The following is a 22251-nucleotide window of genomic DNA, read 5'->3' as shown; positions in this document are numbered from 1 at the left end:
AGTTATTAGCTCATGATGACTTTGAAATAGTATTAGGAAATATTTAAGAAACTTTTTTTTATTACCATCTGTAATCTCTTACTTTTTATGCTTTAATCAAATAGGTACTTACAAGCAGATATAGAAGCCTTTGACATCAGAGAACTGACACCCAAATTTGATGTGATTCTTCTTGAACCACCTTTAGAAGAATATTACAGAGAGACCGGCATCACTGCTAATGAAAAATGCTGGACTTGGGATGATGTATGATGAAACTTTCTACATTGTAATGAATTATTTATTTTTCAAATGAATATATCTTTATTTGATCAGAGAGTAATATTGTAAATACTGTTTTAGGAATTATAAATATAGATTTATACTATATATTATGGCTGAAGATGTAAGGTACAGTAACAAATATTATAGTATCTTTGGTCTTTCTTTTTGAGGCAGAAGTTGAGCAGGGAATAAGTAAGTTGTCTGTAGAAGCCTTAAAATTCCAATCTTAGAGTCCTTGGATGTAAAGCTAGAAATAAATCTAAAAACAGATTGAACGGTTAATAGCTTTTTGTATTTGATTAGTTTCAGTGAATGTCAGAGTATTCACACACATATATATATTGGCATAATTTTTACTCGTTAAAGAACTTAGAGTATAATAGATTTAAAGTATATATAATCTCAATCTTATATAGTTGCAGTAAAATTCTGTTTTCCTAAATAAAAGTAAACTGATAGCTTCAGTGAGTTACATAAAGTAATCTGTTTTTATTGGTCAATAACAAAAATAGCAAATATATATTTATTGAGTACCACTCTGTACTAGGCAACTAGGTACTAGAAATTCAAAGATGAATGAGACTTAGTATTTGGCCTTAAGGAGCACATAGTTGAATGGGATAAGCAATGACCTAAACAGATAATTTCAGTATCATTTTGTTAGTTCAGTAATAGAGGACTGCATAAACTGATCTGAAAAAAAACCTGACTAAGTTGAGGAAGCTGGGGGACATGAAGAGAAAGTGATGCATGAACCGATTAGCTAGAATTGGCCACTGAGAATGGGCTGGGCTAGGAATTCCAAGCTGAAGACAGCAAGAGCAGGAGGCAAAGAGGTGAGAATGAAGGTCTGTCTGTATGTTGATTGTGTTGAAACACAGATGGAGACTGTCTAGAGATGCTGTCTTCTTAGAAGCTTGGACTTTATCCTGAAGGCATTGGGAATCTTTGAGGGGCTTTAACCAGTTTAGTAAAATGGTCTAATTAGTGTGTGGAGAAGGATGGTCCAGAGCAAATGAAGACTGGAGAGGAAAGAGCAGGTAGAAGACTGTTGCAGTAGTCTGGTTAGGAGATGAAGGTTCCCTGAATTAGGGTGATGGTAGTAAGGACAGAAAGGTGATAAATTCAGTAATGTTTTGTAGGTATGTCTGGTGAGATCTAGTGACTGGGATGAGGGAAAGAGGTAAGGATGCGCGGAAGTTTGAGTCTTGGGATAAATGGGTTCAGTTATCACTGGCAGAGAGTCAGTTTAAGAAGAGGAGCAGGATTAGAGAGATTAGGATATGCTTAATGTGTTGATTAGAGCTATATGAGAGACATTCAATAGAGATTGTAATAGGAGTATGCAAGTTAACAGAAAGATCTGGCCATCTCAAAAGACAGATTTTAAAGGGTTAGCATATTAAACCTATGAGAATAAACGAATGTGTCTTGAGATAGTGTCTCAATTAGGATACAATGTGAATTTTCAGTAAAGCCTCAGGAAACTTAACATTTAAGAGTCACATAGGAAAGATGTGAAAAGATGAGTGAGGTGAATCAAGACAGTTTGAATGTCATGGAAGCCAAGGACATAGAGAACTTCCCTAATTGAGGAGGAACATGTGATCAAAAGCGCTGAACACAGAAGAGAGGTAAGGAAGGTGATGGACTGAAACTCTGTAAACTGATGTTTCACAGGAATCTGCTTTGAATCCTTGCATATCCCCTTCTGAGTTAAGTCTTTACTATTGTTAGTATTACTTACTCTTCAAGGTATGACTTCAATTTTTCTTCCTTAAAGCTTTTCCTATCAGCTTCAATACCTCTGTCACATTTATTTACATGTTTATTTTATTTTACAAGTTTTTCCTCTCCTCTGATAAGTATAATCTGTGTTTATTGTTGAAACACAGAAATATATAGTATCCCCAAAACTTAAGGTTAAAGATGTAGTGCTGTTGATATTTAGGGCTGAGAGGTTTTCCAGATAGGTTTTACAAGTTAATAATCTTTCTGATAGTGTTTAAGAAATATCTCTTTTTCCTCATCAAAATTAATATAGGAAATAATCTTTTTCAATTTAGGCAAAAGAAAATTGAAAAATTAATCTTATTATGTCTATGATTAGTAGTTAGGTTGAACTTGATTTTCTCTGGCCCATCTCTAAGATTGGGTCAGTGAAATCTAAGAGTTTAAATTTTGTATGATAAACTAATAGAGTTTTTGTAATAAAGAAATTCTATTTTATATGCATATTGCAAAGTTTTGTCCGGAGCCGTAAGAACTCTAAGCTCTTAACCTTTATGTAGTAATAACCTAAAGAAAGTGCCAATAGCTAAATATAAATTTAAAAGGTGTGTGAGTTTCTCAGATATTCTTTTTCACGTTACAGTCAGTGGAGGTCAGTGGGTTTTAGTTAAGAATATAAGCACTTACTTAAAATACCAGTATTTAGTATTTATAAGTGTAATGTCAAGAGTTATTTGCTTACTGTGCTTCACTGTGTGCCATCACTTACCTTAGCTATGCCATGTATAAATGTGTGTGGGCATATATATGTGTCTGTGCGTATTAATGTTTATTCATATTCTTATGAGAATATTAGATCAGGCGTTATATCAAGACAAAATTGGAAGTGTAAAACTGAATAGGTTTATGCCTATTGTAATTTATTTCCACTGTCATCCTGGTTGGCCCTGAAAAAATTTACTTAAAAAAAAATTGTAGTCATATTCAGGTCACTGTGGTATTACTAGATGGGATCCCCTCACTGGGCCAATTAATAATGCCTGCTCTGACTCTGGCCATAAAGTTGAGCTTTTTTCTATTACTCAGGCTCAATCAGAGCAACATGAAAAGTTTCAGCAAAGGAAGAAGAAATTTACCCACAATTATGGGATGGATTTATATAGATAACACCAGGCTATGGTAATTTAGGTTTAAAGTCTCCTCTGTGTTGGAAACAGATTGGGGTTTCTGCTCAGAAACGATTAACAGGATTCCTGTTACACAGACTAAAAGTATGCGTTTGTGTCCTCTTGACTAGCTGGTGGGGTGTCTGTGTGTCCCAAGGCCTCTGCCTTTTGCATCTTGCCTTCTTTGCTGTAATTCTCCGTGAACTTGGACCTGCGTTCCTTTTGCCACTTAAAATCCCTTCTGCTCATCTAGCTTGAGCCCCTTCTCCAGAGGCTGCTGATGAAGAGCGGACCCTTTTGTTCTTTTTGAATTTCTTTTTGGTTGTGCTGGTCTTCATTGCTGTCTGAGGGCTTTCTCTAGTTGCAGCGAGCAGGGGCTCCTCTCTAGATGTGGCGCACTGGCTTCTCATCGCAGTGGCTTCTAGGCTCTTGGACTCCATAGTTGTGGCACAAGGGCTTTAGCAGCCTCTCGGCGTGTGGATTCTTCCTGGGGGCAGGGATCGAGCCTGTGTCCCCAGCACTGGCAAGTGGATTCCTGTCCACTGTACCACCAGGGAAGTCCTTTTCTCTATTTTAAGGGATCTAGTAGTCACCATTATTGGCAAGTTTAAAAGGGAGGTTTATGAAAGCTTGGAAGGTTCTCATAGGCACCATCTTTTGCTTATTTATAGCTCCCAGGAGAAGGAAATGGCAACCCACTCCAGTATTCTTGCCTGGAGAATCCTGTGGATGGAGGAGCCTGGTGGGCTACTGTCCATAGGGTCACACAGAGTTGGACACGACTGAAGCGACTTAGCATGCGTGCATGCATCATCCTCAAATAATGTTTCTTTTACCTAGATAAGTTATAGGTGATATGGTTTTGAGGCACTCAGGTAAAAGTTAAAGAACTTCCCTTGTAGTCCAGTGGTTAAGACTCTGCGCTTCCTCTGTGGGGAATGTGGGTTCCATCCTTGGTTAGGAAAGTTCCACATGCCCATGAGGTGTGGTCAAAGAAAAAAATTAAGGGAAAAAAAATTTCTTTAAAATTTCCTTAATACATGTAACTAATAAGTATTAGCTTGAGCCATGGTCTGTGGAACTTGTTAGCTGTAGAATAAGGAAGTAGTAGAATAAGAATACCATATAAAATGATTGCTTTTGTAGTCATTTATACACACTATGGTAGTCCCCAAATTTAGAGATTTAATTATTAAAGATTTTTTTTTTAATTGAGATACTCAACACATACAAAGCCAACAATTATAGACTATTTTTTTTACATTTCAGACCTAAAGTGATCATTACAATGAAATGTGTATATTGATTTATTTTATTTAGAATTGTTCTTCTGGAAACCATGTCCTCTACAAACATTTGTGGTTATGTTTTATTTTAAGTTTGCCCCTAACTTTGAGGTAATTTAATCCCTTTTCTTTTCAGTTTCTTTTTCTGTAAATGGTAACAGCTTGCTCTAAAGCTATACCTTATAAAATTCCATAATTCTATAAATATAGTTTCCTATAAACTTTTCATATAAAATCAAGTGTATCTATGTGCATGTGTTCATCTGTATTAATACAGATGTATTAATACAGCTGTATTAATACAGATGTATTAATACAGTTGTATTAATACAGATGTATTAATACAGATGTATTAATACAGATGTATTAATACAGCTGTATTAATACAGGAAAAAACCGATAAGAACAAATTTTAAGTTTAAAATATATTTTCCATTGTATTTCCTAATGAAAATTAGTATATTTAAAGAACACATATACTATAAGTAAAAAGGAAAGTCAAGTCGCTCAGTCATGTCTGACTCTTTGCAACCCCTGGACTGTAGCCTACCAGGCTCCTCCATCCATGGGATTTCCCAGGCAAGGGTACTGGAGTGGGTTGCCATTTCCTTTTCCAGGGCATCTTCCTGACCCAAGGATCAAACCCACTTCTCCCACATTGCAGGCGACACTTTACCATCTGAACCACCAGGGAAGCATATGTTACAAGTATTATATAAACATATACTGTAAGTCCTGATAAATTTCAGTGCTTGTTCTTTTGGATTTAGAATAAATGGGAAACAAGATACTTGAGTGCCGTACTGTTTTGGTTTCTTCCAGATTATGAAGTTAGAAATTGATGAGATTGCAGCACCTCGATCATTTATTTTTCTCTGGTGTGGTTCTGGGGAAGGATTGGACCTTGGAAGAGTGGTAAGATGGTGTTTTTTTTTTTTTTTTTTTTTTTTATAATTCATAAGAAACAAATAACAGTATGTTGTATAAGAAATTTGAAGATTACTGTTACATTATTCTTCATTTCTTAAATAGTACTCAAATATTCAGAAGGAAAAACTGTTTTAAAAAGAATATGTAAAAAATTTTTAAAATTAAAAAAAATAAAAAGAATATGTAAAAGACAGTACCCCTTAGTCAGTTAACTAGCTTTCAGGATGAAAAATCAAACTGCGATTTACTACAACTGCAGGAAGAGAACAGTTTAGAGATTTGAAATTGAATTGCAGCTCAGAAACAGGCAGCTCACTGTTGTATACTGTCCATTATTAGTAGCTAAAATGTATTCTTCTGAGTAGCCTTATCTCATGAATTCCAAATGTAAGCCAAATCGCGTTGAATAAATAACACAGCATCTAGGACACATAGTTTGAAGGGATGAATGAGAGTGAGAAAGACATTTATTATCTCAGTTTATTTTAGGTCCCTTATGTTTATCATATTCGGAACTTTTTTTGTTTCTTTGGTTGGAGTATTTTGAATTTCTAAATGGAAACAAAATACTAAAAGCTTTTTTTTTTTTAATACTGGTAGCTTTGTGGCTAGTTTTGGTCTCAGATCTGCTATCCAGCAGTGAAACTTTGGGTAAAGAGGTGTTTACTCTTGTGTGTTTCAGTTTCCTCACTTGTTATGGGATAATATTTACATTTTTAGGACATATTATTAATACTTGATATACTACCAAGATCTCATTTAATCCTGGTAATTTTAGGAGGTGTCCATTTGACAGGTGAAGAATTTAAGTAAGATTATATTGAGGTAAATTTGTGCTCAAATCCTGAAGTTCTGCAGTTGCTTTGTATTTTTTGTATAAATAGCAAGTTTGAGATTGTTGGATCACATCATTGCTTCTGTCATTTATTAACTCCATGGTAAGACTAAAATTGTATACTAGGAATCTTGTTTTATTGCTGGTATCTCCCTAAGATGCTGTAAAAAAATCTAAGAAAATAGAAACACACCATATGTTTTTATAGGTATATTGGTGCATTTTATAGGTATATTACCCTTTTTAGATCAAATATCTAGCTTTGGGCTTTTCTCCTACCCCCCAGATTAGCTTGAAATTGATTAGGAGGCTTTATCTTATTTGTTTATGCATCAGTTTATCATACTAGTGAAAGCAGATTTTGGCCCAAAATCATTACAGAAATAATACAGCATGAGAAATACTCATGAACTTGTGCTAAGTTGATTAGGGCATGTTGGATTTAGGCCCTTGTGATACTTCATGAATATCCCATGCTAAACAAATATTTGGCAACAGGAACAGATAGTGATTGTGATTTTTGAGATTTTAAGTTAAAAATCTAAGTTCCATTTTGAGGTGTATCTCAGTTTATATAATGAAAAGTTCATATGTTTTATGCTGCACTGTGTCTTTTTTGTACTTGATCATAGTGCCAACAGAATTGCACTGCACAATTTACTTAATTCCTCCTATTTTGTGCTTAGTCAGTTAGGGGTAAGGACTATATCTTACTCATGTTTTTAATCCCAGCAGCTAGCCAACACTTACATATGGTAGGGCTCAAAATGCTACTCTGGGTACTCACTTAGTTGGTTTTTGTTATATGTTCGTATATAACAGATTCTAAGACACTAAGATTCAAACCTCTCTATTGTCTAGGTTACATAAAGCTTAAAGTAAAGTTTTATCTTATAAAGAAATATACAGACAATTGTAAGTCTTTGGATTTTTGAGGTTTAGTATTAAATATATAAAAATAACATTTTACAAGACTCATTTGAAAGGAAGTTACTGATTAGAACTTCTCAACAGTTCTTAGCTTTATCAGAAGATAGAAAATTGAGGTGGCAAGAACATTTACCTTTTGAATTAGTTTTTGATTAAAGAAGGGCTGATTGTTCTCTTATTTAAAAGTCACTTTCTGTTGATTACAGTGGAAGGTAGTATAAAGAATTGGAGTATTATATAGTCTTTTCCATGTTTTGATATTATATGTTTTTATAATGGCTGTATATTTAAAGACAAGTATTTTTTTCTGTTTCTACAGTAATACAAAATTACTATGACATCTTGGAATTTAGTGTCTCAAACCTCTAGGAAGTTTTTAATGCTGGTTGATTAAGTATTGTTTATTTCCTTTAGCTAAGGATTTTTTAAAAATTCTCTTATTTCTAGTGTTTACGCAAGTGGGGTTACAGAAGATGTGAAGATATTTGTTGGATTAAAACCAATAAAAACAATCCTGGGAAAACTAAGACTTTAGATCCAAAGGCCGTCTTCCAGAGAACAAAGGTATTGTCTTTACTGCTTTCTTCTCTATATTTTAATTATTTTCTCTCAAGCTTTTACAAATGACTCCATGCTGTTTAATTCATTTTGGTGGAAAGGTTCTTCTCTCAGACTTGCACAGATGGCATTGAGCATTAAAGTAACACAGCCAAGTTCATTTAAAAAATTTTATTCACTCAGAGAAGCCTGTGCTGTGCTGGAGAAGTTACTGTGTATTCCCGTAGTATAGTATATCCTATACTACTGTCATTCTCAGTCAGATGTGGGCTTTTGGTACTTCTGACCCCCATATTTTTTCCTTTCTCTGGACTCAGAAAAAAGAAATGGCAGCAAGACTCATAGCTGGCCAGCTGAGATGAATATTTCTCTCCTCTTCCCTTCTTTTTTCTGGGCTTCCCTGATAGTTCAGTTGGTAAAGAATCCTCCTGCAATGCAGGAGACCCCAGTTTGATTCCTGGGTCGGGAAGATTCCCTGGAGAAAGGGATAAGCTACCCAATCCAGGATTCTTGGGCTTCTCTGGTGGCTCAGCTGGTAAAGAATCCACCCGCAATGCCGGAGACCCTATTTCGATTCCTGAGTTGGGAAGGGCCCTGGAGAAGGGAAAGGCTACCCACTCCAGTATTCTGGCCTGGAGAATTCCATGGACAGAGGGACTTTCACTTTCCCTTCTTTTTTCTACATAAGAACCTGAACAAGAAGCCCTGAGAACCTCTGATTCATAGAACCGCCCTCCTAGTTATCAGGGTTCAACAGTTTGTCCTCCAGCCTTTCACTCTTCTGGGAGCTTCAGGGGGAGGGTCTTTTTGAAGTCTTTCTTGGGCTAGAAATTCTTTTTGAAGGGAATCCAAGCCATCCTTGTTATTATTAGTTCATAGAGTCTAGTGAGATTAAATTTATTTAAACTTTACCATGTTGTCCAGATTAAATAGACGTCAAAAAATAACAAAAAAAGAAATTGTTTGACTTTCACATTTATGTATGTTGAGTATTTTAAGTTTGTATCCTTGCTTAAAGTCTTCTCTCCATTTGAAAAGGCTTACACTTTGTGTACAGATGGGGTCGCACAGAGTCGGACACGACTGAAGCGACTTAGCAGCAGCAGCAGCATGTGAGGCCCGATGTAACATCAGATTCTGAACTCAAGTGCCATGTTTCCATAACTTCTGGAAACAAGTTACTATCAAGAGTTGCAGAGGAAAAGATCCCACAGTCACTGACTCAGTTATCTAAAATGTGATGGCCCTGAGTTTAATGTCTAGCTTCCCTGCCAATCTTCAAAGGTCCAGAGATCCAGGTTTTTCCTATTGTGTTTTTGCCCATAAAACTATATCCCAAAGATTCAGAGAAATGAATATTGTTTTGGAATTTGAAATGTGAAATGTTGTGCAATATGACTGTTTATGAAAAGAGATTAATTGGCCTGTTTTTATTGTTACTTAGGAACACTGCCTTATGGGGATCAAAGGAACTGTAAAGCGTAGCACAGACGGGGACTTCATTCATGCTAATGTTGATATTGACTTGATTATCACAGAAGAACCTGAAATTGGCAATATAGAAAAGCCTGTAGAAATTTTTCATATAATTGAACATTTTTGTCTTGGTAGAAGACGCCTTCATCTGTTTGGAAGAGATAGTACAATTCGACCAGGTAAGATCTCAGTGGGGGGAAATGTTAAAAGTTCCTTGAGATATAAATGTTAAGAAAGAGTACACAGTGCTTTGTAAAATAAAATGCTTACGACACATTTGACCCCTCTTCTTGCTGTATTTCAAGTATACTAAGCTCAGTCTTGTCTCAGTACTCTTTCAGGGTCCTCTTTCCTATCATTCTCATCCTGACGGACCTTTTCTCACAACACTGCCTAAATTAGCCAGTTTCACAGTACTGTCCAGACCTCCCACCACTCTTTCCCTCATAGCACTACTATTATCTGAATTAGAGAATCATTTGGGCATGTTTATAGTCAATCTCTTTAGCACTGCAGTCTCACGGAAAGCAAAGACTATCTTATTATTTTCTTCTTTTGAACCAGCATTTAGGTTATTAAGTAAATACTGTGTTGAAGAAATGCATAATGGACATTTGGTCCACACCAAAAGGTTCTTGATATTTGGCCCTGTCCAAAATCATTTGGCAGAGACCAGATTTGCTCAGGTTTCAAGGACCTTTTGGCATGAACAAAATGTCTTACTTTTTAGATAGCACTAAATGTCTGCTAACCAAATGATCCTATAGAAAATAACCATACATTTGTGAAATATATGGTATATCTCAGCCTTGTTAGTACTTGGCTTGTCTCCTTACATATATCATGATACTGTTTTATCAAAACTTTAACTTCTTTACTAAATCTGTATAATGTGAATTTACAATTTTGAAAAAAATGAGTAGAAAATAATTAAGCTGTTACAGACTGGAATTCTCTTTCAGAGGGCACAGCTTTTGTTTACAAAGTATTGTTGAACTAATTATACATTCTGTTTCTTCTCGGAAAATATAAAAGTTACTTTTAAGGACATTGCATCATTCAATCACAGTATATAAAATCAACCTGTTTAGTTTTACCTGTGCTAGAAATGTTGTTTAAAGCTGAAAGGAGCCAGGATCTTATTTATTTTAAATAGTCTACATTTTATACAAAGTAAAAGTTGAAGAAGGTACAGTGGAATAATTGGCCTTCAAAGTACCTAAGAATTTAGAAGAAACTGATGTTCATTCTAAAAAAAGTAACCCTTAAAGTTGCGGTAGGTATAATGGGATCCCTTCTCCCTACCTCCACCCCAGACTCGTCAGCTATTCTCTGTGGGTGTGCTTTAGTGAACACAGAAATATCTTTGTTTGTAGAAACTGGTCTTAAATTTCATAAACTTCTGTAAAATGATAAAGAGAAAAATAAAAGCGCATTCTCTTTACAAAGAAATATTTTGCGTGTGAAATGTTTTTTCTCTGTGGCTTAGGTTTAGAGAAAATGTTTTCTGTATTTAAAAGTTTAATGGTTTTTCTCCTGGCAGTTTGTTATTTAGAATTGCATTGCTAAAGTTGTCAATTATCATTGCTTTTTGGCTTAATATTGTGGTCAAATAATATGTATCATAAAATACCACTAATTTGTAATTTGCTTTGACCGAATTTAGATGACTGAAAATAATGTAAATTTTTTGTTGTTGGTTGTAGTATTTGTGTATGTTGTTTCTGTCAGCCATGTCTTTACTGATTTTTTTTAACTATTCTATGAGAAAGGTATGTTTAAATCTATTAAGATTATGGGTTTGTGGTTCTGTTTGGTGGTCAGTTTTGAATTTATGTCTATTCAAGATTGTTATTAGATGTATTTAAATGTAGGACTTTTATGCCTTCCTAGTAGATTGATGCTCTTAATATTATGAACTGTCCTTCTTAATCCAGTTTCTTAACTTTAAATCCTACTTCATCTAACATTATTACAGTGATTCCAGCTTTTTTTTGGTTTGTGTTTGCTCTGCATATTATTTCCATCCTTTATTTTCAGTCTTCCATATCCTTTAACATACCTCTTGTGATCAAACACAGGTAGTTTTCATTAAATAGGTAGATTTAATCTTTATCTTTGAATTGGGTTTTTTTTAAATAATTGATTGCTCCCTTTCCCATGTTTGTTGTTTGTTTTTTTTTGGCTGAGAGACATAGGATCTCAGTTCGCAACCAGGAATTTATCCCGTGCCCCTTGCTTTGGAAGTGTGGAATCCTGACCACTGGACCACCAGGGAAGTCCCTTAATTGAATTGTTTGGTGGTGGTGGTGGTGGTGGTGGTTTAGTTGCTAAGTCATGTCCAACTCTTGCAACTCCATGAACTGTAGCCCGCAAGGCTCCTCTGTCCATGGGATTCTCCAGGCAAGAATACTGGAGTGGGTTGCTGTTTCCTTCCCCAAGGGATCTTCCCAACACAAGGACTGAACACTAACCTCCTGCATTGCAGGCGGCAGATTGTTGACCAACTGAGCTACGAGTCAAGTCTATATTTAATGTAATTTCTTTTTAAGAAATGTTTCTTTTTATTTATTCTTGGCTGTGCTGGGTCTTTGTTGCTGCACAGACTTTTCAGCTAGTAGGGGCTACTCTAGTTATGGCGCACAAGCTTCTCATTTGAGTGGATTTTCTTGTGAAATAGAGGCTCTAGAGCAAGAGAACTTCAGTAGTTCTGGCATGTGGCCTCAGTAGCCGCAGTTTCTAGAATACAGGCTCAGTAATTGCAAACAGGCTTAGTTGTCCCCCAGCATGTATGATCTTCCAGGATCAAGGGCAAATTCGTGTCTCCTGCATTGGCGTGGGGTTTCTTTACCACTGAGCCACTAAGAAAACCTTTAGTATAATTTCTGATATTTGTGGTTGTTCAGTTGCTCAGTCATGTCTGACTCTTTGTGACCCCATGGACTGCAGCACCCCAGGTTTCCCTGTCCTTCACTATTTCCTGGAGTTTGCTCAAACTCAAGTCCATTGAGTTGGTGATGCCCTCGAACCATCTCATCCCCTTCTCCTCCTACCTTCAATCTTTCCCAGCATCAGGGCCTTTTCCAGTGAGTTGGCTCTTTGCATCAAGTGGCCCAAGTATTCAAGCTTCAGTTTCAGCATCAATTCTTCCAAATTTAAGGTTGATTTCTTTTAGAATTGACTGGTTTGATCTCCTTCCAGTCCAAGGGACTCTAAAGAGTCTTCTACAGCACCACGATTCAAAAGCATGAATTCTCTGGCCCTCAGCCTTGTTTATGGTCCAACTCTCACATCTGTATATGATTACTGGAAAAATCATACCTTTGATTATACAGACCTTTGTCAGCAAAGCAATGTCTCTGCTTTTTAATATGCTGTCTAGGTTTGTCATAGCTTTTCTTCCAAAGAGCAAGTGTCTTTAAATTTCATGTCTGTAGCCATCATCCACGGTGATTTTGGAGACAGTCTGTCACTGTTTCCACTGTTTCCCCATCTATTTGCCATGAAGTGAGGGGACCAGATGCCACGATCTTAGCTTTCTGAATGTTGAGCTTAAAGCCAGCTTTTTCACTCTCTCAGTTCCTCTTCGCTTTCTGCCATAAGGGTGGTGTCATCTGCATATCTGAGGTATTGACATTTCTCCCGGCAGTCTTGATTCCAGCTTGTGCTTCATCCAATCCAGCATTTCTTATGATGTACTCTGCATATAAGTTAAATAAACAGGGTGACAATGTACAGCCTTGACATAGTCATTTCCCAGTTTTGATCCAGTCTGTTGTTCCATGTCCAGTTCTAACAGTTGCTTCTTAACCTGCAGACAGGTTTCTCAGGAGGCAGGTAAGGTGGTCTGGTATCCCATCTCTTAAGAATTTTCCACAGTTTGCTGTGATCCACACAGTAAAGACTGTAGTGTTGTCATTGAAGCAGAAGTAGATGTTTTTCTGGAACTCTCTTGCTTTTTCTGTGATCTACTAGATGTTGGCAATGTGATCTCTGGTTCCTCTTCCTTTCCTAAATTTACTTTGTACATCTGGAAGTTCTTGGTTCACATTCTGTTGCAGCCTAGCTTGAAGGATTTTGAGCATTACTTTGCTTGCATGTGAAATGAGTGCAATTGTGTGGTAGTTTGAACATTCTTTGGCGTTGCCCTTCTTTGGGATTGGAATGAAAACTGACCTTTTCCAGTCCTGTGGCCGCTGCTGAGTTTTCCATCCTTGCTGGCATATTGAGTGCAGCACTTTCACAGCATCACTTTTTAGAATTTGAAATAGCTCAGCTGGAATTCTATCACCTCCACTAGCTTGGTTCATATTAATGCTTCCTAAGGCCCACTTGTCTTCACACTCTAGGATTTCTGGTTCTAGGTGAGTGATCACACCATTGTGGTTATCCAGGTCATTAAGACCTTTTTTGTACAGTTCTTCAGTGTATTCTTGCCACTTATATCTCTTCTGCTTCTGTAAGGTCCATACTGTTTCTGTCCTTTATTGTGCCCATGTTTGCATGAAATGTTCCTTTGGTATCTCAGATTTTCTTGAAGAGATCTCTAGTCTTTCTCATTCTATTTTCCTCTATTTCTTTGCATTGAACACTGAGGAAGGCCTTCTTACCTCTCCTTGCTCTTCTTTGGAATTCTGCATTCAGATGGGTATATCTTTCCTTTTCTCCTTTGACTTGTGCTTCTTTTCTTTTCTTGGCTATTTGTAAGGCCTCCTCAAACAACCATTTTGCCTTGTTGCATTTCTTTTTCTTGGGGATGGTTTTAACCACTGCCTCCCTATATAGTGTTAGGAACCTCTATCCATAGTTCTATACGCTGTATCAGATCTGATCCCTTGAATCTATTTGTCACTTCCACTGTATAATAGTAAGGCATTTGATTTAGGTCATACCTGAATGGCCTAGTGGTTTCCCCTACTTTCTTCAATTTAAGTCTGAATTTTGCAATAAGGAGTTCATGATCTGAGCCACAGTCAGCTCCTGGTCTTGTTTTTGCTGACTGTATAGAGCTTCTCCATCTTTGTCTGCAAAGAATACAATCAATCTGATTTCAGTGTTGACCATCTGGTGACATCAATGTATAGGGTTGTCTCGTGTTGTTGGAGGAGGGTGTTTGCTATGACCACCTTAATGTTTGCTTTACATTGGTACCACCTGTTCTGTGTCCCCTTTTCTCTCATTTCTTTTGGATTAAGTATTCTTATATTATTCAGTGTTTCTTTTTTATTAACTTCTTAGATATTCTTTTATTGTTCCTTCACTGGTTTTCTTGGAAATTGCAGCATGTACCCTTGAATTATTAAATCCTAAATTAAAGTAGCATATTGGTTTTTTTAAAGGGTAGGGATGCTATGGTTTAAACTTCATAGTTTCTTTAGTCTTTTAAAAGCAATTTTTCTCTATATATACAGTCATGCCTGAGTTTTACACACATACTAGATACACAGCTACAGAATGAACTTTGAGTTGTTGAGACTTCTGCTGTACATATACATGAACATCTTGTTTGGAGGTTTAGTAGATGGTTTTACTCTCTTATCAAAGTAAAATATTTTGGCAACAGAGCTTGTGGCAAGCAAATATTTCCTCTTCACTGGCTTAAGAGAAAGTAATATGACTAGATGCTCAGCTGGAGTTGTGTGTTTTTCAGAAAGTGTAGATGTCCATAGATATTGAATATTAAGATTATGGCTGTAGTGTTTGAGGAAATAAGGAACAGATTTTTATCTTCCATCATTAACCTTGGTACTCATAAATAGCTCTTGAATCTGGGAACAATCTCCAGTGGGAACTGCTATTTAAAGGAAGTAGAAAACTTTAAAGAAACAGCAAAGCTATTTGAACAATAAAAGGGAACATCAAACAGATGGTAATCTTTAATAATTGAAAAGTCAGTGTAACAACATTAAAGAAAATTTTCAAGAGGAAAAAAGATTCAGCCTCATTACTTCCAAGAAGTATTATTTTTTTGCATAATACTTTCCAGTCCTATTGTGCATACAGATTTTTACATAACTGTGTCATTCATCATTTTGTATTTTTCTCAATATTATGTCAAAATATATGTCAAAATTATTTCTACATTTAAGTAATTAGTTATAATGCTTTTAATGGCTTTATAGCATTATTTTATGGAGAAGGCAATGGCACCCCACTCCAGTACTCTTGCCTGGAAAATCCCATGGATGGAGGACCCTGGTGGGCTGCAGTCCATGGGGTGGCTAAGAGTCGGACAGGACTGAGCGACTTCACTTTCACTTTTCACTTTCCTGCATTGGAGAAGGAAATGGCAAGCCACTCCAGTATTCTTGCCTGGAGAATCCCAGGGACAGGGGAGCCTGGTGGGCTGCTGCCTCTGGGGTTGCACAGAGTCGGACACGACTGAAGCGACTTAGCAGCAGCAGCATTATTTTAAGTTTTTTTTTTAATGTGAGTGGAAGAACCTAAGGAGTAGAGAGAGTAGATAATTATTAAGTATAGCTACAGATATAAGCCTAAACAGCAACTGAAATAAAAATACAAATTTTGGTGCCAATTTGTATTTATAATATTCTATAACTATAACATAATGGGAATTTTCTCCATTCATTTAGCTACCCACTTTATATTATACATTATATCTCTGATACCCTTCTATCTATATCTATACCAGTTGTACAAAGTCTTAGAGGTTTAGATTTTATTTTTTACTTGTAAACTACTATCTGATTCTTTATCTTTGCCCATTCTTGCACAAATTATTTTAGTATTAAGAAGGAGTATCCACTTGGGAAAATTATGTAGTAGGAAGTTAACCATGTAAGTAATAATAATAGGAGCAATTGAGAGAAGTCTGTTCAAGAGACTATAATCTATTTGGGTCAAATCCTCAAATACATTTCTTCCTCTAGGAGGTAGTCTAAGGTATATAACACATACCAAAGGAATCCTCTTTATTATTGCTTTAAAGATTAAAGATTGATATATATATCATATTCACTGAAGCCAAGCTAATTCAAACTTACTTGGCTCTTAGAAATTAAGGATTAGAAATTTTAATAGAACACTGTTGCAGTGAAGAATTTGTGAGTGGGAGGCAGCATCCCTTGCAGGTTACTTTGTAAAGGTTTACATGTCTTATTTATGTAGGGCAATATAGCATGAAAGAGACAATATTAACTATTTTTATTAAATCTTCGAATTTTTTCTTACCTCTTGCTGGTGCATTGTGTTCCACAGCACCATATGTATAGCAGAAAATGAACCAAAAGCAAGTAAGTCTCATAGGTTCAATTGTGAGACCACATAGGTGTGCAGTGTGTTCTTTCATCTCATTTTTATCAAGGTGTCTACTTGATGAGACATGAAAGGCATCATATGGTTTTGTCTGTTATTTTTCTCCAGATATTACAGATGTTACCTGTGCACTGTTAGACAATTTAAATGATGAACAGTTTTGTACCAAAAAAGGCTACTACATTTTAGAATGTGACCCTAGTAAAACATTTTGCATTTTATCATGGACCTAATAGTCTAAGAAATAATCTTGATAAGGCAGAAATCGTGTGAGATTAATTTTTCAGGTGAAGAACCTAATTCTTAGAGATTCCTCGACCTGCCCTAATGATCAGGAATCGCCACATGCAGGGAACCTCAAAGCACGAGGTCTCCATCAGGCATTTATAGTTAATTTGTAGTTCTTCTCGTTGCAAATACAATGTAATCAAACAGAAACCATCCTTATAAGGAAAATTATCTAGCAATGAAGTTGACAAAACCTATGGAAATATAATATGTAATGGAAATTCAGAAAGATACTCATTTCATTAAGATACATGTTTAAAGTGGATGTTGAAGGATGGAATTTTCACCAGGTTGACAGGATAGAAAAAATTATAGGCACAAGGTAGAGACCAGTGTGCAAACAGTTAACTATAGTGGTTCATTGTTTCAGCAGTGCGATTAGAAAGCTAGTTCAGACCTCATTGTATAAGGCTTCCGATTCCATGTTACTGAATTCTGGCTTAGTGGAAAGCCCAGAAGGTTGTGCAGAGAAGGAATGTGGTTTCAGCTTTGCTTTAGGCTTTCCACTTTTAGAGGGAGGAGAGGTTGGGAAAGCATTACAGTATACATGTATGTCTGTTATATGTGTAGGGGACAAAACTAGTAGAAAAATAAAAACTCTAAGGGTGGCAGCAGAAATGGAAAGATGGTAACAAGTAGGAGCAGCATGGTAGTAGGTTGAATTTCTAAGACCTGCCAGCTGGGTTAATGTGGTTGGAAGAGAAGAAGCAAAAGTTAGTTCCAGGATGTTAGTCAGAAAACTGGAACCTACTTGTAGAAAAATTTCTACAAGTAGGAAGGTAACATAAAATTTAATAAATTTTCACTAAACCAGAACTCAGTGTAGTGTCTTAATATTTTCTAAATCCTATTCTCACAGAATGTGAAATATGGATGGAGATGATGATTATATTATAAAAGTTACAGTTTAAGAGGAAAAACAAAACAAAATATATATATATGAAATCAAAGACCATAGTTAAATGCCATGTGTTCTATGTAAAATATCAATATTGGGTAAGTGATAGGGACATCTTTGGAAATACACTGGAGATTTGAAATGGCTCCTAAAGATCAGTAAGAGAATTGGGGGTGAAAAAAAGGTTAATCTTTTTTCCCCTCCGTTTCAGGGTGGCTTACAGTTGGACCAACTCTTACAAATAGTAACTACAATGCAGAAACGTATGCATCCTACTTCAGTGCCCCGAATTCCTATTTGACTGGATGTACAGAGGAAATTGAGAGACTTCGACCAAAATCACCTCCTCCCAAATCTAAATCTGATCGGGGAGGTGGAGCTCCCAGAGGAGGCGGAAGAGGTGGCACATCTGCTGGCCGTGGGCGAGAGAGAAATCGATCTAACTTCCGAGGAGAAAGAGGTGGCTTCAGGGGGGGCCGTGGAGGAGCACACAGAGGTGGCTTTCCACCTCGATAGTTTTTAGGACACTGATCCTATTAATGCCTCTTCACCTTCTTTCTGATAGTTTGAATTTCACCCAGGATATGTTTAGAACTTTGTTCCAGCTTGCACTTTGCTTTAGTTTCTCTAAGCTACAGGAATATTTTAATCAACCTCCCTTGCAGTTGTCATTGTCTCGTTTTATTCAGGGTAAATGAGTCATCCTGTCTTTTGTCCTGTGCATGTAACCAAACAGACTGGAACAACACAAATACCTTCGCTTTCAGAAACTGAATTTAGTCTAATTACAAAGGCTTTTGCTTTTTAGGAATAAAGTGAGCAGTGAAAAAGACCCAGTCTGAAGTATCATGGGTGCTGACAGTAGTTGATCATGGGCATCCCACCACTGCTGTCACAGCAAATGGGAAGCTGTTTGCAGCCTTGATGGAGTGGAGTTGGGACAGATGGTAAACTTCTCTTAGGGTTTCAACATTTTCTCATTGAAACAATAAAAGAGACTTTTTTTCTTTCTTTTTGAAAAATCTTAAGTAAACTCGTGTAATTTGATCACAGAAGAAATTAAGAGATTTGAAACAAAAACCTCCTCCCAGGTCTAAATCTGATCAGGGAGGTGGAGCCGCTGGGTGGGCAGAGAGGAGGTAGAGCCTATAGGCATACTTTATTTACAAAGAGGAAAAAAAGTGCTCATTATAATCTCAGTTATGCAGCTACCGATGACTGTTACTCATGCTTCCTAAGAAGCTGATGAGGACAAATAGCCAAGTAGCTAAGGACAATAAAACTTTGGTGTGATCTTGGATTGACTTTCAAAGCAGTTTCATATTCCTTAGCAAAATAAAAGAATTGGAAGAAACAGATACACCTGGTTATCAGGTGCTTGGTTTAAACATTTTGGGGAATAAAGTACTTGGTGATGGGAAAATGACATGCATCTTTAAACTTGTTGTGGAGAAAAGGTAAAACCAGTTACAGAAAACCCTCAACTTAAGAAGAGAGCTTGGAAAAATGGAACTGCAGTTGCCTTCTAAGGGACTGGTTTTCCAGATAAGTTGTATGAGATTTTATATTGTCATTTCTATACTGTCACTCATGTTTTGCATGAATCTGCTGAATGAAATAATACCATTATTGTTGACAAATATATTTTTTATTTTATGTATGATTTTTCTAATGAAACTTTAAACCTTTGAACTTCGAGAGTCTCTTTTCTGTGAGTGGAATTGTCGTCGTTACCAAATGAAAAAGGATTGACCTCAGATGAGACTGTTCTCTTGGTCTGTGAGTAGCCCTTCTGTGCTTTTCATTGGCTCACAAAATGAGGTTATGTTATATCCTTTAAAGACTCAGTTTTTAGATAGGGACTGAATTATAGGAATATGCTTGAGATCCTTAAAAGCTTGATGAATTTTACTTGCTCAACCTGTTAGAGCTTTCTAATACAGGTAGCATTTGACTAATGTTCTTCTTGATGTAGATATGATGTGGAACTGTTGGTTAAAATTTTTACTGAAATGGTGGTACATTTTCAGCTTCAGTAATTAGAAGTTACCAGAGAGAGAACTCTATTTGTTAAAGTGACCTGGGAATGAAGAAGACAGATACTCAGTTGACCAATGGGAGTCCTTAGACACACCAGCTAGGGAGTGACTCTGTCCTTTAAATAGGACTCTAGCCTGGTCCCTGCTCTGGGTCAGCTAGAACAGAGTTCGTGGTGGGGAATACCATACCCAAACACTACTGAACCATCTTAGACCAGGTAATTGTCACGATGTCAGTCAAAGTGTAGAATGAGACAGCACAGTGCATGAGGCGTCAGACGTTTTAGTGGTGGATCAAGTGTGGAGTCAGACTTGGTAGCTAGGCCGCATATCCAGAGTTGCAGTGGGAATCAGGGCTGTACCAGCTAATACTTTGGTAAGTAGAAGAGCCACCTCCTATAAGTCCTTAGCTCATAAAAACTATATACCTCTCTTATTTGTAAACCGAGTAATTGTTATGCCACAGTTTCATTTTAAATTGATGGGATCGTAATGGTTGGATGCCTGGGACAGCACACTGTAACTAAGAATGATTCCTTTGCATGTCTCTTAAAATACTTTCTACCCATTTTAGTTGTTAATTAACTTACAATGTTCTGATTACAGCAGCTTATTTTTAAAACCTGTACTTTTTTTCATTCTGAACTTAAGAACATAAGATTTAGTCTATAGTTGTAGATTTTATTGATTTAATATAATTTTTATTAACTTGACAAAATGATGGCCCATTTATTCTAAGTGATAGTCTTTGATCGGAAAGTCTCTTTTTGTGTGTGCTGTTAAAAACATAAGCTTTTGTGTATAAGAAAGGCTTTTCTTGGAACAGTCCTGTATAATCTTGGGGTCCATATAGGACATTAGCATTATCTTTGATGTTCAGTGATAGGGACTGAACTGATAGGGAGTTAAGTATATGCTGTCAGTTTTTAAGCTATAAACCTAGGACTCCCCAGGAGGTTAGAACATTTATCTGGCAAATTGAACCCATTGAAGATTCCATTTCTGAAAAGTCACATTTGCTTCTGCTCTCAAGACCCCCAGTCAGCTACTCATATGAATATTGTTAGGTATAATGCACAGAGAAAATACTACCTCATTTAATCTAGATGTTCTTTTTCTGTAAACCCTTTTTTTAGAATTTGACAAAATATTAAAATGATCAGTTTGAGTCTGTGTTATAGTTCTTTTATAACTAGAGGGGCTGATGAACAATGAAATCAAATAAGGTAGGTTTTTTCCCAAAAATACTTAAAAAAAATTAAATTTGAAGTCAGTGATGTAAAATGCATATAGAAGTTACATATATAATGTGAATCAGTGAAGCAAGCCATGAGTTCATTTTATAGTGGAATGGTGACTGCAACCATGAAATTAAAAGATGCTTGCTCCTTGGAAGGAAAGCTATGACCAACCTAGACAGCATATTAAAAAGCAGAGACATTATTTTGCCAACAAAGGTCCGTCTAGTCAAGGCTATGGTTTTTCTAGTAGTCATGTATGGATGTGAGAGTTGGACTGTGAAGAAAGCTGAGTACAGAAGAATTGATGCTCTTGAACTGTGGTGTTGGAGAAGACTCTTGAGAGTCCCTTGGACTGCAAGGAGATCCAACCAGTCCATCCTAAAGGAGGTCAGTCCTGGGTGTTCATTGGAAGGACTGATGTTGGAGCTGAAACTTCAATACTTTGGCCACCTGATGCGAAGAGCTGACTCACTGGAAAAGACCCTGATGCTGGGAAAGATTGAGGGCAGGAGGAGAAAAGGATGACAGAGGATGAGATGGTTGGATGGCATCACTGACTCAATGGACATGAGTTTGGGTAAACTCCGGGAGTTGGTGATGGACAGGGACGCCTGGCATGCTGTGGTCCATGGGGTCACAAAGAGTCAGACCACGACTGAGCGACTGAACTGAACTGAATTCTTTTTTTAGACATTTTGAGTGACTTTCACAATGCTATTTGCATATTTAATACAGGACTATTTACTTTCATTTACTGTCTCCCTTTTGTCCTGTCTTTGCTGCTTTCCCACATGGGTGGATTTTCTTAGCTCCTCTCTAAGAAAAGGGAGCAGAACAGAGCACCTTAATAAGTAGTCATTGACTTGATCTCAAGGCTGTGGAGATCTGAGAGAGAGGTGGCAACACAGCTCATGGGTAAGGCAGACATCATACCCAACGCCAACTGATTGTCACCACAGAGGGAGGACGGTAAGTCTGAAACCAGTTCATGTGAAATCTCCCTAGATGTTGGCAGTTAAAACACTTTGTGTCCTTTGCTTACATTTTCCTTTCAAAGAACTGAAATTTTTAAAAATTAGTTTGGCTAGCTAAATTCTGCATACATTTTAAATTCTGGCTTCTAAATACTGTTATCAAATTTACTTAAAGAGGAAGAAAAAAATTTACTTGATTTGGACAGGAAACATTCACTTCGAGAATGTTGTTGGTACACTTTGAAACACACTAAAGAGATTGCAGACATGGACTAATGCTTTAAAGTTGGATATAGGGGTGTGACTGCAGCCATTCATCTGTCCAGTGGAGGGAATGTGGAGGCTAGGCCTGTTTGCCAC

The 22251-nt window shown here is 36.7% G+C and overlaps 1 protein-coding gene across 1 annotated transcript in view; it reads left to right on the top strand.

Moving 5' to 3' along the window:
* Positions 1 to 19329, top strand: part of METTL14 (methyltransferase 14, N6-adenosine-methyltransferase subunit) — a 38997-nt gene extending 19668 nt beyond the window's left edge. Inside the window, 5 exon segments of the mRNA NM_001083714.1 lie at positions 105 to 246; positions 5270 to 5362; positions 7590 to 7706; positions 9145 to 9355; positions 17849 to 19329. Of these exon segments, the coding sequence (NP_001077183.1) occupies positions 105 to 246; positions 5270 to 5362; positions 7590 to 7706; positions 9145 to 9355; positions 17849 to 18153 (868 nt within the window). The 3' untranslated portion in view covers positions 18154 to 19329.
* Positions 19330 to 22251: the final 2922 nt, after the last annotated feature.

This window comes from Bos taurus, chromosome 6 (assembly GCF_002263795.3).
Source record: "Bos taurus isolate L1 Dominette 01449 registration number 42190680 breed Hereford chromosome 6, ARS-UCD2.0, whole genome shotgun sequence".
Classification (NCBI taxonomy): domain Eukaryota; kingdom Metazoa; phylum Chordata; class Mammalia; order Artiodactyla; family Bovidae; genus Bos; species Bos taurus.
The sequence above is the reverse complement of the archived record's forward strand: the minus strand, read 5'-3'. Positions and strand labels throughout refer to the sequence as shown.